This window comes from Gambusia affinis, linkage group LG03 (assembly GCF_019740435.1).
Source record: "Gambusia affinis linkage group LG03, SWU_Gaff_1.0, whole genome shotgun sequence".
NCBI lineage: Eukaryota > Metazoa > Chordata > Actinopteri > Cyprinodontiformes > Poeciliidae > Gambusia > Gambusia affinis.
Window position 1 is genome coordinate 20221519 of NC_057870.1, and position 18450 is coordinate 20239968.

General features: G+C 37.0%; 2 protein-coding genes across 5 annotated transcripts; one reads left to right on the forward strand and one right to left on the reverse strand.

Moving 5' to 3' along the window:
• Positions 1-1984: 1984 nt before the first annotated feature.
• On the forward strand, positions 1985-14904 carry mier3b (mesoderm induction early response 1, family member 3 b). 4 transcript variants are annotated; one of them, XM_044109870.1, is made up of 13 exons: positions 1985-2108; positions 8315-8339; positions 8556-8701; positions 8946-9068; positions 9174-9297; positions 9758-9831; positions 9940-10012; positions 10120-10268; positions 10387-10468; positions 10728-10822; positions 10926-11053; positions 11171-11325; positions 11439-14904. In XM_044109870.1, the coding sequence occupies exons 3-13, from the start codon at positions 8603-8605 to the stop codon at positions 11909-11911; spliced, it is 1575 nt and encodes a 524-aa protein (XP_043965805.1). In that variant the 5' UTR covers positions 1985-2108; positions 8315-8339; positions 8556-8602; the 3' UTR covers positions 11912-14904. The 4 variants fall into 4 exon arrangements, with proteins under 4 accessions (XP_043965805.1, XP_043965786.1, XP_043965794.1 ...); XM_044109851.1 differs by lacking the exon at positions 1985-2108 and adding an exon at positions 6582-6691; XM_044109859.1 differs by lacking the exon at positions 1985-2108 and adding an exon at positions 6850-7320.
• elac1 (elaC ribonuclease Z 1) lies at positions 12223-18316 on the reverse strand. Its single transcript, XM_044109892.1, has 5 exons — positions 18021-18316; positions 17672-17878; positions 17526-17584; positions 17008-17218; positions 12223-16309 (listed from the first exon to the last, which is right to left on the reverse strand). Exons 1-5 carry the CDS (start codon positions 18175-18177, stop codon positions 15828-15830), a joined length of 1116 nt encoding a protein of 371 aa, XP_043965827.1. The 5' UTR covers positions 18178-18316; the 3' UTR covers positions 12223-15827.
• Between the last annotated feature and the right edge of the window lie 134 nt (positions 18317-18450).

An 18450-nucleotide genomic window follows, 5' to 3' on the forward strand; every position in this document is an offset into this window, starting at 1 on the left:
ATATTTATATTTATAAATATGCATAATTTACATATTTATAATTTTTTAGCTGGTTCATCAAAGTGAGGCATCACAGAACAATCAATTACTAAAGAAAAGAAACTTGTAAAAAAAAAAGTTAAACACGAATACATTTGAAATAATTTACAGTTATGAAATGGAACTTTGTTCTGACCCTACATAACTATTTCTAATTACCCCAGATTAAATTTCAAAACCTTTGGTCAGTCATGCACATATATCTTCCACACATTACATGAAGGCAGCAGGTGAAATATTGAATTTGCTGTGCAACGCTTCAGAGCTCAGTGAGGGGCCGAGTTCAGAAGCAGCCCTGCTAATTCCCACACACATGGTTGATGCATGCTTCCAACTCCCTAACCTCACCAGCAACTGAGGAGACACAACAGATTCCTCACAGACTGCAGACAATCGTGTATCAGCTCACAATGGCTGCATTAAAATGAAGTTAGGTAGGTGCATTAGGAGGTGATTTAATAAAGAAACAGTTCTGGACTTTTCAGTTGTTCTGATTGGTATACTTAGCAGGATATAAATGTACCAAGGGTCCTCAACTAGTCAGCAATTTAATAGAGTTGATGTAAAATATAGGAAGAAGCAAAATATTGCCTAATTATGGTTACACCAAAGACTGAAACCTTAACCAGGCAATTTGTTCATCAGGGAATTATTTTTGGCCTGTCCTTTATCTATGCTTTTGCGTGTGTCTTTTTGTTCAGTGAGGGGTATGCTCTGTCTTAGAATGGGCCAAAAAACTTGGTAAGATCATGTCAATTCATACTCGACAATAACAGAAACAACTTTTCTTCCCTCCGAAAGCTGCAAGAAACATCATGTTTTTTCTGTTCCTCTGCATTGGGAGTTCTTGTAGCTTGTGCATCAAGCATATGGACTTTTTTCTTGTGTGGTGTCTGAGAAATACGAAGTTGGTGTGTTGCAATAGAATAGAACAGAATAGAATAGAATAGAATAGAATAGAAACTTAAGGCAAATAAATGTGGAAGCTCAACTTCAATAGAAAAATTACTACAGAAGGTAAGAACGTCAATAAAAACTGCTGTGGAATGGAGACACAGCATTTTCATAAACTGTTACCTAACTTCCACTGAATGTGGATTACACATGAGCAGAAACAAAGAAAAACTGTACAAATGTTTCAAAAATACAATAAAATTCTAAACCTAGATCTGGTCTAAGATGGCACAAGTTATATGCAGAAGCTTTGCAAAGAGAGGCAAAAAGTTGAATGTACAAGGCCAACCAAAAAGAGATTTAAAATGTGATCATAGATGCATTTGAACAAAATTAGCATGAAAGAATTATGTAATACAAGCTGGAACATGTAAGTAACAATGGGGTGTACAAAAACATCTTTATAAGGTAGATGTTGACAACCTGAAACTGTATGCATGATTTTGTTTGTTTTGTCTGCTTCAGTTGAGGTGTCCTTTCATCATGGCATAAATAGTTGTGTTTATTTCAGTCTGTTTCCCTTGCCCACATCTGTTCAGATGAGCTCTTAAGAAGTACTTCAGCACCTTTATCCAGTAGAATCATACATAGGAAAAATAATGACTCTTCCACTGTAGCTCTTACTTCACAAGAGCTTCAGTGTATGAACACATGGTTGCTAATGTACCCGTAAAAATGAAACAACCCCTCCTGAGAGTCTAGATGGCTGCATTTCAGAACCAAAATATCAGAGATGTTTTATTTTTGATCTCACTAACAATTTTTTTCTAACCACAAACCACTTTTGTCCCCAAGCCACTTCTTATTTTTCAGGAAAAACTTCACAAATAATTAGCAAAACACACAAGACCTGTATTAGGAAAACCTTTCCTATTTAACCATTTTATCATATTTGTATGCTGAGGAAAAAAGTCAGAGAACGTACATATGCAAAAAAAACACTTTTGCACTTAAAAAATTAATTGTGTTTCTTTTCTCCTATAGATTATGTTACACTGTCCAATTCCATCTGAAACTAGAATGAATGTGGCACAAACCAACCAAGACACAGCATCCAAGTTGACCTGACAGGCTGGACTCGGAGAGCTTTTACTATAGAAACAGGACGAATATTGGTAATGCATTCCACAATGTGTCAAAGGTCTATTTACACTTTCTAAGATAGTGCATGATTCTGCTGTGAGCATAATAAATATTTGAAATATATTCAAGTAACTTCAATTATCTGTTTTCATTCATGAAAAATATTATATGCACTAGGAACTGTTAGAGCTACCACAAAATGCCTAAATGCAGCTTGCATGTGTTTCTCATCAACTAATTCAATCTTGATTGATGCTTGCCGACAGAGGCTGCTTTTGTGGTTGTATTTACCTTCTTTGTAAACTGTTTACTTGCATCTATTTCCAGTTCATTTCACGGGCCAACGCAAATAGTGAGACATACGATCACTTTTCATGAGTTTCGTGGAAATTACTTTGTTACCAAAAAGTACAACGCCATGTTTATGCTTAGGATGAATAATATAGACTTCCAAATGGCAAAGTCCTTCAGATGAGTTTGTTGACACTGTGGAAACTGCTCTGCAGCTGCTCACTGTTATTGGTGGACTGAAATGTTCGGCTTGATAAACCAGGCCTGTGTCATTGCGCATGTTGGAGTTTCCATGATTCATCCAAACAATGTACTTTGAATGTGTGTTTTTTTTTTTGTTTTGTTTTGTTTTTTTTTCTTTTTTGCTGCAGCACACACTGCTAAGGATGGTGTATTAGCAACATAGAGAAAATGGAAAAATGCTTTAGCTGAGTCATCTTGAACCCAAAGCATCCATACACTGCCACCTGGTGGTCAGTTATTTTATGGACACTGAGTCCCTAAGTGTTCATGGAAAGTACACAGTGAACTTTAAAAGCTTAAAACGGGAACATATTCAGCAGTGTTACTATTTTGTCACTTTTCTATCCCACTAGAGAGCTCAGCAAATAATCAATTTAATTAATAGATTAATAGATATTCCTTTATCTAAAAACATATTTTAGTCGGGTATTAATGACATTTAATTTTCCTCATTGTATGTTTTCAAAAAAACTTCTTATTTATTGTTCTTAATTAAATGTATTTTTTTTTTTTATTCAAAATAAAATATTATATTATATTATATCGATATAGACAAGCTGAGTTGATGAACACTTTAATTGTTATAGTCTAGCAGTTTTTACATTTCAGTCAGTGTGCCATTCCTAAACGATGCATTATATTTAGCTTAATCAACATGCAGTGAATGTCTCCATTTATCCCAGAGCCTAAATGAAAACATTTAGGCTCTGGGATAATTATAAATTATAAAGTTATTAGTGTTACAATGCATTATGAGGTACATCAGCTGAGTGGGCAGTTGCCGGACCACTGCAGATTCAGTGTAGGTGTGGGCCTGTGTTAATCATGCGCTTCCGGTTTGCAGTATAACAATGGATAGATGACCCTTTCTAACCCGCCTCTTCACAACCTACGTCAGAGGATAACTTGTTGACCTGGCAATTTCACTCATTAAGTAAGGGCCCACATATCTTCCTGACAACATTGTTCTGTGAAAGTAGGGATTTAAAGTGCTTTTAAATGAGTAATCATAGATTTGCCAGAGAGGGAGGGATGAAGGGGAACAAAACAGGTAGAAAATGTTGCTTTTATTTTACTGTGTTTAAAGGATGCACCAGCTAAGAAATCCAACAAAAATTACGTTTCATGTAATCTAGCCAACTGCCATAATAGATTACATCTTTCTTTCTTTCTTTTTTACTTTCTTACTTTCTTTCTTATTTTTTTCTTTATTAAGAACAATGATATATTAATCATAAACACTTGATTGCCATGTTTTAAATAAAGCTCTTCACAACATTCACTTAAAATCAGCATTGTAATTTAAATATTTTGTATGCTTTTTTTTAAATCTGCTTCAGCTTAATTCTATTTTTATTTTATTTTGCTTTGTTTTACAAATCTATTAAATTGGATGTTTAAAAATATTCCTTGCTTCAGGGCAAGGTTTGTTCAACACAACCAAGAGACATAAACAACTACTTGCTTGCTTTATGTGATTGGACCAATCACAGCTGATATGCTGAACATCAGCTGACACCATTTTCTGGACAGAATATTTGTACCACTACTAGTTGCACATGCAACATCGTGAGAACAGTTAGGACACACTGATGGTATGGTAATCTCTCTGATTGACATAAGTAGAGTGAGATGATTGTTGTACTCATTTAACAGTTTCTGACATAGTTCAGAAGAAAGTTTTGCACACTTTTTTTATATTTTCAAATGTAAGATGTTTGAGAATTTTTGTAAATCTAATGTTGCTTTCACACCGAACAGTCCAGGTACCTGACCAGGTCATGCAGCAAGCCGCAAAGCATCCCAAACTATTTAGATTTTGTGAGGTTCTTTTCTTAATATATTTGGCTCACTCCAAACACACATACTCTGTTCTCTTGGTGTACAAATAAGTCAGTTTTACACTCATCTTTCAAAAGAATAAAACATTATTCTAGAACAGCTGGTACTTGTCAATGTTCTATCTGGCAAACTTTATTCTGTCCTATCAGGACAGGTCTTATCTTACAAGGCATTTTCTCTTGATTTCCCGTTGCACACATGTCCTAAAATGTAAGCATTCGCAGTCTTATTAGCTGATGTCATATGTAACTTAGCCATTTTAAGTGGGAAGAATTTGGGATTGTCTTAATTTATTCCTCATCAAAAATTGTTTTTCTTTATTACATTTTTAACCAAACTTATAACTTGTTCCATCCATCCATCCATTTTTCTGTACATCCTTGTCCCTAGTGAGGTCGGGAGGGGTACTGGTGCCTATCTCCAGTGAACGTTTTGGGCGAGAGGCGGGGTACACCCTGGATAGGTCACCAGTCTGTTGCAGTTATAACTTGTTTTCTTCTTCCATCCTTATTGTTTGCGTATATAACTTAAAATGTTTATGAGTATTAAAATTGATATTAACCCCTTAACTGCCATGCTTAAAGTACTTACATGTACAAAATACTCTCTGGGTTACCTTAGAAAAAAGAGAAGCTTTCATAGGGTGCCCTAGTTGTTTCTCTGGAATGTATGGGAAGTGGTATGAAAGGGAGTATAGAATCATTACCTGTTAAAACCCACTCATATATGGTTCAAGTATAACCTGTGAAGGGAGGTTCCTCTGAATAGTCTGAAACCGTGACTCATAAGTCCTCCAATGAAGCCCACACTGTATGTCCTTCAATGGGATTCCACTTTCCAGATTTGGAGACATTAACTTCCTGTGGCAGCGAAACAAAATAATAATAACACTGACTAAATAAATACTACATTTCATTGGATAAAATAATAGGGAAACTGTGCTTAATGTAGCAATGCCAAAGCACTGATAATTTAGAAAACAATAACATTTTCCTATGGCTTACAGAGTAAAATTAACATTTGTTTAAATAATTGTAAATTGCACAGCAGTTTTATACATGACAGAGTCATAGCTTTCTTGAGCAAGATAAAATTTCAAAAACAAAATAATGGTCACTAAAAAATATGATCTATTTTTTTTCTTTCTTTGTTTTTTTGCTCATCTTTTAAGCAGAATCTATGTCGGTCCCATCCTGATTCTCATCTAACCCGATTCAGGGAAATGTAATCGGTTTGAAAAGCATCATTCCCTGCACTTATGTTGCCTCCTGCTGGCCATTGTACAAGAAACAAATTGCTTTAATCTCTTTGAAGGCAATGTTGTAGAGTCAAATAACATTTTAAGGTGACTCTACTTTTGATATTTCAACATCTATGATGAAGATTTGTTAGGTTTTGAAATTGCTGACTATCGATGAAAAACTAAGGATTGAAAACTGTACTAAAATATTTGATTACGAATTTATAAAACATTTACCATGTTTATAAAATGTAAAAATTTTATATGAAAATTAGGTGTAAAAGAAAGTGTTTGCCCAGTGCACAACTAATAGAATGCTAGTCTATTTGTTGTTTCGATGATCGGCTGTGAAAAACCCTTTAAGAAAGTTTATTCTGAGTTATTTTTGTTTGTTTTTTTTGTTTGTTTTTTTTTGCCACCCTTAAATGTGATTGAAAACACATGAGAAGAAAAACTTTGGTAAATTTAATGCATTAGGGAAGAATCATATTGGACGACTAATGCCTTTACATTATAGACTGAAAAGGTTCAATAATTTGCCTATGGTCATTTTCCTAGCAGGGTTCCAAAAGATTTCTTATGCTGCAAGTACAACGGAACAAAATAAATGATCATGTCTATAACAGAGCTTTGGAAATGAGATAGCTACAATATGTAATAGGAAGAGCAGGAAATATAAGCTAGTATGTTCTGAGACCGTACCAGGAATGTTCTAGCAAACTGCTGGAGCTGCTGGTTCGTGAGGTATTATTTGGGTCGGTGACATGACATCTATTATGTTCTGTATAAAAAAATTATCTGATTTGGGTTTTTTCACGTTTTCTTTAAATGCCCTGTGTCAATTTAACATTTATTGATCATTACCGTTACTGTGATCAGTGGTTGGTTTGACCGGCGTCACGACTACAGCCGTCACCTGGACTTGTGATTGGCTCAGAGCTCTCATCCGGGTATTGCGCTAGGACGAGCTCATTAGCTAAAGGTACCAATATGGCGGAGGTAAGAGGGAAAACAGGGGAGAAGCTCCCAGTCTTTAATCGATATTTTTTGTATTCACGTATTTTAGTTTTAATCTTTATGTTATCGATTGAGGAGAAAAACGTTTTTCCTGCATGTATAGCGTGTTTTATGCCATAAATGTCATTTTTATTCCTATAAAATATGCTTGAATGTCTGAAGTGATCCTTCACTAGGAGGCCTCTGCGCCTTCGCTCTCAGCTGCTTCGCAGTAGCGGCTGTGTAAATTGATACGTAAATTTAACGCCAGTCGGCTCCTTAAGGGAAATAACAGAGCATTTCGAGTTTATTATAGTTTAAGTTTTATTTGAACGGCTTGAGCTAATTTTACAACACCTTTGTGGAAAAGAACATCTTTCCCCATCGATGACGGCGCGATACAAACCAAATTAGTGTTTACATTTCTCGATGCAGAGCGTTAACATTAAGCTTTTAGGGTTAGCTTGGCGGCTAGCAAACTGTTTCGGGAGCAGATTCAGTTCAAATCTTGCTGTTGTCTTTTACACAGGGGCCTGATTTATTTGGATGTAGTGGAGAATCCCAATTCCTTGCTCCAAATCTGAAATTGCAATATGACTTGCGGCTCATGTCAAATTAGCTACCTATAGCAGGTAACCATAACGGTATTTCTGACTATGTATCCCCCATTGTGGATTGTTAACATGTATTCTGGATGAATGCATGATGCTGTTTGGAGCAGAGACATTTAAAATAAATGGATACTTACATTTGGCCCATCATGCTGACTATTTTAGGTTATTTCTGGGATTTTTTTCAGTGATACTATTTTGATCAAATTACGAATTTTTGGAGCTTATCATTTTGCGAGTTTGCTTCATTTTTATTGCTGTAGCTGTAAAAACGTCATGCATTTTTTTGCTTTCAGGTATGTTAGCAGAATTGTTAACACAACCAGTTTAATCTGAAAGGGCATCAAATCATTTTATGTTAAGATTGTATTTGTAGTTTAATGCTTAAGACAAGTGCAGTGTTTTAGCAGCTGAATTTCTGGTGTCATTTATGCCTCTGAATTTTCAATAAAACATTTTGCGGGGGAAAAAATATTTTAAAAAGTCTTAGTTTTAAAAATCTTTTAAATATTGCTATTCTAGAGAAGTGTGATAATTTCATATATATTAGCGCTATGATTTAAAATGTGTGTTTATCTTTAAAAATGGTGACATTATGCTGTCTTGAAATGAAAATGCATTCATCTTATATACTTTTTAAAATGAAACATTATAGTTGAGCCCTACATTTTAGTTGAAAATTATGTCAGCATTTTAATACAGCCTGGTGTGTGGTCGTGTGTGTGTGTGTTTGCGTGTGGGAGAGACCTAATAAAGCAGGTTGTAACCTATTAAATTATTAGATTTTCGGTCTTTCAGTATTTGAAAATGTCAACCAATAGTCAAAAAACATCAGCTTGTTTTCAGGCGAATCAAACACTGTTAAAGTTACATTAATGAACAAAATGTTTATTAGCTTATAGATCCATATGCATCACAAATTTCCCATATTATCCATGAATTGTTTTTGTGGTAGGGTTCTTTTTTCTCATAATGACAAAGCTGTGTTGAAATTTTTTGCTCTTTTTACTTTCAGGCTTCTCTAGGAAGTTCAAGTCCAGGTAATTAATTCACCATGAATTATTGTTTTTATGTTTAATTTGCCAAAGCCATTTTTAAATAAATGTTTTGTATTACTTAATTATTAGAAGGATACTGACTATTTTAATTGCATTGAAATCTGAACAATCTAGACTGGTGCTCTCTTGTGTTTGTGTGATTTTCCTAAAACAATTTGTGTGCTATGCCACTAAGATATTTCTGTTTTGTTTGTTCAGTTGGCTCTTTATCTTCAGAGGACCATGACTTTGACCCAACTGCAGAAATGTTAGTTCATGAATATGATGACGAGAGAACCCTGGAAGAGGAGGAGTCTTTAGACGGCGGGAGGAACTTCAGCTCTGAACTTGCAGATTTAGAAAGGGTAAACTAGTCCTCATTTCATTTGCCTTCAAATTTTGTACTTATTCAATACAATTTAGAAAAGATCAGTTCACAACAAATGAAAAGAAGTCAATTCATTAAAGCATTCAGCATGTCCCAATTTAATCCTAATTATTAAATTTAGCCAATTTAAGTTTATTATTGAAATTGGTAGAAAGATCTTCCATCTAATACAGCCATAAGATCACAGAAAAAATGTTGACATTGTTTTTTTTTTTCATCAGGAACGGAACATGCCTTTGGAAGAACTTTTGGCTATTTATCGCTATGAGGCGTCAGCAGGCTCCAGTATAGACAGCTCCTCTGGGGACCTGACTGATGAGCTTCCTGACATGACATTGGATAAGGTAAAGACCTGCAAATATACACACACACATTAAACATTAAAAGTTTATATCTAGGACAAAATAACTAGTTGTGGGCTATCTAATTATTTATTCTGGCCTCATCAGGAGGAAATAGCAAAAGATCTGTTATCTGGTGATTATGAGGAGGAGACCCAATCTTCAGCTGATGATCTGACCCCATCAGTTACTTCTCATGAGACCACAGACTTCTTTCCAAGAACACTTCGATGTAAGTTTACAGATTTGTGTCTGTTAGTGTTAAAGTTTTATGTATAGCATACTGAGAGAAAAATGACATATTTGCTTTAGGATTGTGACTTTGCACAAACATAATTTGCATCCATTTATTTTATTATAATATTTTGTTTCACATTTTGGCATGGTTGATGATGTGTCCTTCAATATTTAACATGGTGATGATTAAAGTGTTCACCCTGAAAAAGAAAACTATGTACAGGAGATCATCAATATGTCAGTCATGGGAAAATAGTCAAATCCTTTAGGTTACATGTAAAGTGTTACCCAATTTACACTAAATTCTGACAATGTTTGTGCATTCTGCAAAATTTTAGAGACAAATGAGATCACCTTGTAGGTTCCCAAAATTATTTGAAGGTTTAAACCTCACGCTTCTGAGCCAGAAAGTAAAGGAGTGTGTTTATTAATTAATTTTTAAATGTTTTTTTTAGCCAATGCCATCTCCGATGGGGATAAAGAATCAGAGTGTGACGATCTTGGGCCAAGCCCCGATGACTCTGGAAAAGTGAGTGATACATTGTATTATATATTACGTAATAATAAACTTCATGTCACATGAAGCCAGAAGTTTTGTATTTGCTTTCATTATGGTCTGTATTCTCTTTTTTTCAAGGAAATCATGGTGGGGGCAGAGTACCAAGCAGAGGTGCCATCTGGCCTCTGTCACTACAAAGATGAGGAGAAAGGTGAGTGCTGCTTTTTGCATCTGTACATGCTGTCTTGCCAATTCTTAACAACAGCAAGAGGAATTAAGCAGCAGCTCCAACTCTAAATCATCTCCTCTTTTAAACAGTGTATGAAGATAATGATGAGTTACTGTGGAGCCCAGACCTTCTGTCAGAAAACAAGGTTAGGAGTTATCTCTCTGAAGTATTGTCAAGGACAACGGATGAAAGCACAGGATATGACAAACCAGGGATGCATGTTCGAGATGACGAGCAGGTAGGTCACATCTCTTTGACAATCCTTTGATGTAACACATTGAAAAAAAAAATCAAGATTTCGATGGGTAGTTTTTATCTGATGCGTTTTGTCTAATACTTCATTTTTTCCAACTTAGGCTTTGTATGAGCTTGTGAAATGCAACTACAACATCCGTGAAGCGCTAGAAAGATACTGCAACCATATGAAATCCTCTAAAGGTAAGCAAGCAAGGAAATGATCACATTATTCCATGTCAATAGGTCCTTCATTTATAAATATGTAAGTTTTTTCAGATGAGGTATAATGGTAAATCATGGAATATCTAAAGTTTGTCTTATCAGATGTTAGATCAATTAATAAACATAATTTTTAAGCCTTTAAGCTCAGTTATTTGGACTGACTCTCTGGTTAAGACATCCTTTACTTTTCAGATGATTCCTGGAATCACTGTTTAAAATTTGTGGTGTTTTGCTTTAGAAAAATCTCCTCCATGGTCGGAGGAAGAATGCAGGAATTTTGAACATGCTCTCCAGATGTACGACAAGAACTTTCACCTTATTCAGAAACACAAAGTGAGACTTATTTCATGTTTTTACTATAGTATTTATGCCAAAGTAAAAAACAAACAAAAAAATAAAAACAATTTATTGAATTTTAATGTTTTTGTCCTCTCAGGTAACAACACGGACAGTAGCAGAATGTGTAGCGTTTTATTACATGTGGAAGAAGTCTGAGCGCTTCGACGTGTTTGTGCAGCAGAATCGGTTTGGGAAGAAGAAGTACAGCAGCTATCCTGGTGTAACGTAAGTGACCGGAACAAGTTGGTTTGACCCTTTTGCTCCGTGTCTCACACACTGGGGTGGAAAAAAAACGATACCTGATGTTAAAGAAATTGTCTCGGTTATGATTTGATTGCGCAGTGACCTGATGGACAGGCTGGTGGATGAAGCAGAGGGGTTGGCGGTGGACAGCTCGTCATCTGTGTGTTCAGGCGCAGGTGGAGGCGGAAGGATGGAGGCCACAACAGAGCAGCAGCTCAGTCTGCTCAACTCCATCACTGCAAGCGATCTCACAGGTTTGTGTGGGAATAATGTGAAATTCTTCATAGCAGATGATTTTTTGACTTGTCCTATTTATTTTTTGTCATCTTTAGATTTTTCATGCTAACACAGTTCTGCCTCCTCACAGCTTTAAGCAACACTGTAGCCACAGTATGCGCCCCTGGAGAGGTGAGTTGCTTAGACTCCTACAGCTTTCCTCCTCTGGAAAGTTTACACCGTGGATCCCTGAACCACGACGAATCCCTCGGGTTCCCTTCCAACGGCGCCGACCCCGACTGCCTCAACATGCTCGACGCCGGCTTCTACTCCGACCTGGGCCAGCTCGGAGGAGTGTGCGTCAACAAGGACTGCGAGCGGCCCTCTAAGAGACTTAAGATGACACTGCCTGACTCGTTTATCAACGACGTTTCCGTCGCTAACCTCGGTGTGGACTTTGAAGCCCGACGGACAACGACGCACCACCACCGAATCACCGGCGCCAAAATGGCCGTGTCTGTCACAGACTTTGGGAGCTTAGCCGGCAGCGGCGAGCCCAACGGGTTTCTGGGAGCGCACGCACGGCACCACACACAGCATACTGCAGCACTTCAGTCAGAGTGATCTTCCTCGTCTTCTTCCTCTGTTCTTCCCTTTTGAAACCTTTTTTTTTCTTGCTTGTACATAAGACTGACCTCACTGGAAAATCTGATTTGTTTAAATTCTATTATATAAATATATACATATCTATATATATGTATATGAATATACTTTTTGTTTTCATTTTTGTGTAATATGACATCAGTGATGTCTACCATATAGAACTAAAATCTTGATTTCTCTCAAGAGTTTATATAGCCATTTATTTTATTTTCGTTTGCGTTTATGAGATGTGTAACGTCCATGTACCGTGGGGCCCAGAAGCTGCAGTAGGAGAGTTGTGAATCTTCTTCCCTGACATATACAAGCATCTTCAGCGCTACAGTCTGTTATCCTGCCATTCTTCTCAGCTGCCAAAACAGATTGTTTTCTGCCTCTAGTGTTAGTAGTTGCCTGTCTTTATTTGATGTGGTACTTATATTTAATTATTTTATTTTTTTATGAGTTGTGTTTGGTTTACAGGTACTTTTCATTAATCAGAATGGTGCAGATGGTGTTGTTGACCCCCCCACCACCTCCAAAAACCTGAGTGGAAGTAACACTAGCATGCAGATTCGCTCAGAGGCCAGGAAGTGTTTTGACTTGCTGCAAAGGTTCTTCAAGTTGAGTTAGTTTATAGAGATACACCAATCAGAATCTTTGTTACAATTTTTTGTAGCACTTTAACCTATTAATATAGTTTTTTTTGTCTTGAAGAGGCAAAACTTAGCCCTTGTTTGTATTCGATAAAGAATGTAGATTAAGTTTTCAAAAAGGCAAATCTGGCATGTTCTCTTACTTACAGCACTTAAAGGGAAAAACAACAACAGTACTTTAGCCGATTCAAGTCTTGCTCTCTCTTGCTCTTTTGCAGCCTAATTTATACATAGATTGCACATAGTGTTTGAAAATTATACAAGTTTAATTTTCAAAGACTTTGTTGATACTAAGATAATTAGCTCCCAGTCTTTTTCGCCCAGTTACAGCATCAACCCCTGAGGAGTGCGATGCACAAAACATGTCTTGATGTGAAACCGTAAAGAGGCAGTCTCTTGGTGCATCTCATCTTTAAGTTCAAATTGACTTAACTTGGCATGTGCGAACCTTTGCAGCATCCTAATGTTTTTCTCTCCTCATGTCAAACCAAAATGTCTGGCCCTGATTTGTTGTTTTATCATCGTGCTTCTAAACAGCTGGTGAAGAAAACGGTTTGCAGCCTCACGTAATCGGAGTCGCATTGTTTTCCTTTTCTCCCTGTTGTGAAATCTTTGGAGCTGTAACAGCAATATAGCAATGCAAAGATTTCGATTGGGTTAATAGCCATGTAAACACTGACACAGTAAAGTTCTGTATTTATTGAGTATACTTTGACCTTTGTAAGACTTAATTTAATACTTTTAAGTTTGTTCATGCTGCTCTTTGGCAGGTTTACCTGTATATGACCTTGTTATTGTTAAATATGGTAGAATTTGTTCCTCAATCAAGTAGCTCCATTTTTATTTTATTTTTTTCCATTACTAGCAAGCTTCGGTAAACCTGCTGGTGGTGTTATGTTTATTTAAAGCCTCTGAGTTGCGTACGTAACCTCTGCTTAGCCTGTACTGACGAAAGATGCCTTTAAAAACCCAATTGACAATTTCATGGGAGTAACGTAGCAGAAATGGCGCGGTTTGTACTTGACTGAATTCCATAATTGTAAAAACAAAAACAAAAGTTCAGCGGATCGGCGTCAGTGACTTGGATGCAGTAGTAGTGTTTACTTAATTTATCTATGCATCGTGCTATGAGTGTTTAGTTTGTTTCAGGGGAACATCACGTCAGTCTGGTCCAGTACATGTTTGCATTTCTCCCATAATGTTTGTGTAAACGGCAAATTCACGCCCACAGATCATCACTAAGTTCTATCATGTAAATTCAGTTTGAAAGCCCAGCATCAGAGAGAGGTTCTTTACATCTGCATTTCATGTAAATAATTAGCAAATAGCCTTTAAAACGCCTTTTAACTGACCTCTTACACTTGTGAGTTTGTGTTGATACAAAGGTTTCGAATTTGGTTCTCTGTCAGAAAGGCAATAATTTGTAGATATGTACAGTCATGGGTTATTATATATTTTTTTTGTGTATTTAAACATTTGACTTGTTCAAATCTCATTTCTCTGTTTGGATAGTCACGATACCCAAAAACTCCAGGCGGCAGCTGAAACCACGCATGCCAGCTGCGCCTGCCTCTCTAGTGTGCCACAGAAAACGGCTTTACCTGAAGACGTGCTGGTATTAGTCAATGTTGCGGTTTTTGCAGCCATGTGTAAAAGACACTCATCTTTCTTTCCTAAATCTTTTTAGTCGTCGATGTTTGTCTTGATGGTTAAGGGATGGCTGCTGATCCTAAGTATGCGAAGAGCTCGTTTCTCTTTTAATGCAATGTGCATAATGCAGTAGGTCCTTCAAGCTCTTCTAGCTTTAGCAGTGCAGTGATATTTATTTCACCTGTGGTTTGTACAAAGACTAAAAACTGTCAGAATGTAAAGGCCATTAAGTAGTTTGAGTAGGTTCTCGCCTCCCTGTGAACTCGAAAATGTGATATTTTATTGATCTCTCTGGCTTGAGATTTGTGTGTGCAGGAAAGCACTAAACAAATTTATTTTATATTTTGTATTGTGTTTAGAAGTTTAAAAGTTAAACAGAATATAGCAGTCGTGTTTTGAAACTGAAAATTCACATCCTTTAAAACCGAAAAACACCTTTGTGAATAAAAAAAATAAAAAACCCTACAAAACCTAAAAATGTATATCCAGAAATGTAGACAATCAAAAACTTCACTATGAGAAATGTTCAAGAAGCTATCTTTATTGTTTATAAGAATTGTACATAAACATTGCTGTTTTGTTTTTTTCTTTTGTTAAACATTATTTTGTATTTTCTGTTGTACTTTAATACCTTGTGTACAGTTCCAGAAATAAAGCTCTGGAAAAACTTCAGAGATGATTGCATACTTTTTTTTTTAGTAATATTACAATAAGGCCAGGATATTCAAGGCAGATGTAGGTGATGACGAAATAGGGGGAAAAAAACAGCTGTAGTAGAAAAGTTGACACACCAGAAAAATGGGTGTCAAACTAACGTTCACAACTTAACCCTAGTGTAGATTAATACTTTTTAAAATAATTTTTTAGGTTTGTAAGAATCATCTGACAGAAACTGAAAATTTTGAAAAAGGCATGAAAAAAATAAATAAATGCAGATAAGTTACCAAAGCATGATTAAGCATCAATAACTTTTACTAAAGATGAAAACAGTGAGAGCAAGCTCTCTGTTCCTCAAATATAAATTAAACACCTGAGGTGAAAGTTTTTACAGGGAGATTTGCCCAGCAAGTAGTAGAAAGTGAGAACTGTTATCTTAAAGATAAATATTGGAACATCTAATAAAATACTCCAACACTTCAGGTTTATTAACAGCCCAACCCTCCAGCAAGCCGTCATTTGTCAATAGTTGGGGGTCCAGACTCACTGTAGAACAAGGAGCTGGTTTTAAATCAGGCTAACCCAGTGGAAGTTTCCTAATGCCTTCAACTTGCATGCTGCATTAAACAATTGTCATTATATACTTGAGATATTAGCAAGCATTTATTGCAATACAGGCAGTTAACCTTCATTTGTCATCAAACAGAAGTTATGCCAGAACCTGCTGGAAGATGTGAATGAATTACGTAGCTTTTCGTTGCCTTTAAAGAAAATTGAGAAAAAAAAAAAAAAAGAATTGTAAGAAAACCTTTAGTGTGCATCGGTATGTCTGGGTAACATTTTGGTTTAGAGTGAACAAGGAAATGAAAGTCAGTTATACGTCATCTTGGGAACTAAATTACACACGTTAGATTAATCATATCCACTTGCATCAAACCTTAACTGGACGGTTGTCTTTTGAGAGGAATGGGGATAGTCATAAAGTCCTCTGCCAGAATCACCTCTACCCCACTGTCCTGTAAAGCCTGGTCAGCTTGCTTCTTGAGCTCTGAGACGTCCTTGTCTCCCTCCTTCTGTAGGGAACTGGGTTTGTAGCGCTGACTGAAATGATAAAGGACCAGCCTCCGTGCAGAGCAAGTCCGAGCCACGGCCGCTGCCATCTCAGGCGTGCTGTGTCCGTGGTCCACAGCTTTCTCCCGGTGCTCGTTCCCAAGGGTGGCCTCGTGGACCAGAAGGTCCGCCCTGTCACACAGACGGAAAGCTCCTTCACCGAGCACCGAGCTGCAGTCTCCAAACACACAGACTTTCCTCCCGGGAATATCTGCTTCCAGAACCTCACTGGGATGCAGTAAGCGTCCGCTGTCAAGAAGCAGAGACTCGCCAGCTTTGAGACGGCCGTACAGAGGGCCTGGTTTAAGACCTGAAGTTGAGAAAATACATCTATCATTAAAAAGAATATATAATTTTAAGTCTTTAATCGTCTACCTCATAATCTTAAAAAGTTTAATATTTCTTTTTATCAGAATGGCCAACATATGTTGAATGTAGACTTGGCTGAGGGGGAAAAAAGAAAACAGGAAACACTTATTGGCAAACTTCACATCAAATTTTTTTTTTTCTTGGGATTTCAGCCTTTTAAATACAAATGTGTTCGCAAAGTTCCTGTTTATATTTGCACACTTTGTTACTAGACTGAAATCTGCCCATGATTTCAAATTCAGTTTGAACAAAATATAAGCAGACTAAAATTTGCATTAAAAAGGTTATACACTTAATTTTTTTTTCCATTTTGTTTTCCTAAAATATTTTAGGCACACTCATACACCTTTTTGGGGGAAGGGGTTTTAAAAATAAACATCCTCATGGAAATTTTCTTTCAACGTAATCAAGAATGTTGAAAAATACAGAAATGACTGTCCAAAAATGTCCCTCGTGTCTTAAAAGTTCAAGAGATTGCGATGTTCATCAACAGTACAAGGAGTATATGTACTAAATGCACTATAAAAAAAATTGTAATGTATTTTTTGTTTGTGGTAAAAAGTGGGTTTTTCTACGGTAAATTCAAAAGACAGTCCAATCCTCTCTCAGGTTGATAGTAAATCAGGAGGTGTTTGTTACCGAGCTCCTTCAGTAGTTCTTTTTTCAGTTTTCCGGGACGATCATGTTCCTGGATGCAGAAGCCAAAGGAAGGGATGCGGTGAAACAGCCTGAAGGCCTTGACAACAAACTTGTTGTCTTGGAAAAGGAGGTAACAGTCGCTGGAAACGTCCAGAGGAATCGTCCTGCCAGGCTGCTCCTGTGGATGGGGAGGACTGCAGTTCACAGTCATCTGTAATGTTAGACAAATGTTAGAGAAAATCGGAAACCTACAAGCACCACTCAAATAAAAATAATAAACATTAGATATTGATGTAATGATTCAAAGCCTCCATTTTTAAAGAAATGTAAACAAATATAGAGAAGCTGAAATAATCTTTATGCATTTATATGATGAAGTTCATCTCAACAGCTTGTACCTCTTGATCAACATAGAACAATAAATAAAATGTTTTTTTTTTTCTGTTTGGCTTATTTTTTCACTATTAACTCCTTCAAAATGAAAAAAAAACCCCGAAAAAACAAAAAAAAAAACATACCTCCAGACTCAGCTGTCCCTCTTCTGGACTCTGGTCTGGCGTGGACTCCAGCTCATGCACTACAGCAACAACAAGTGGTAAGGAATGCTTTCATGTTTTCAATTCGGTCCTGAGTTTTAGCAACAGAAGGTTTGCGTTGCACCTGCCTGCATATGGGAAGAGCAGCTGTGATCCTGTGAGGCCAAGAGTCACTCTGAGAAACTTCCTGAGGCCCCGGGGCCCGTAGATGTCCACACATTTCAGGCTCTGCTCCATGTCGGGGTTGGTGTTGAGGCTCACGGTGCAGAGGAGACCAGGCAACCCGAACAGGTGATCGCCATGCAGGTGGGAGATGAAAACCTTAGTGATGCGCCCTGTGTGGACACCATGGCAATGTAATAAACCAATGTTCTGGTTTATTATCATCGCAAAACTTTCAGCAAAAATACTTAAATAACTTTTTTATTATTATTTTTTTACTTCAAAATACTTAAAGAGGTTCGACTGGTTCCTCACCTGCTCTGAGCTGGCTCTTCATCAGTTGGGTCTGGGTTCCCTCTCCGCAGTCAAACAGCCAGCACTCCCCGTCCGTCCGCAGCACCACGGCCGAGGCGCCGCGGTGAGGAGACGGATAAGCCGACCCGGTTCCGAGGAAAGTCATATCCATGGACATTCTCCCAGCGTTACAGGAGACCAGTCAAAAATATCGAAACTTCCACAAACAGTTACCTGAGCCACATTGCCCGTCAGAACAGGTCACACAGTGATGACGCAAAATGTGAGACGAAGCGGCGCTGGAAGATTGGATCGACTGAAAAGAAGCGCTAAAAACACAGGGTTTAAATTTTCTTTGTGTTTGTAATGCTTTAATTTTGACATTTTTTTTCCCAGTAATGTTTATGAAACAAAAGCATAGTGATTAAAATACGTTTAATAGTGAAGCAAC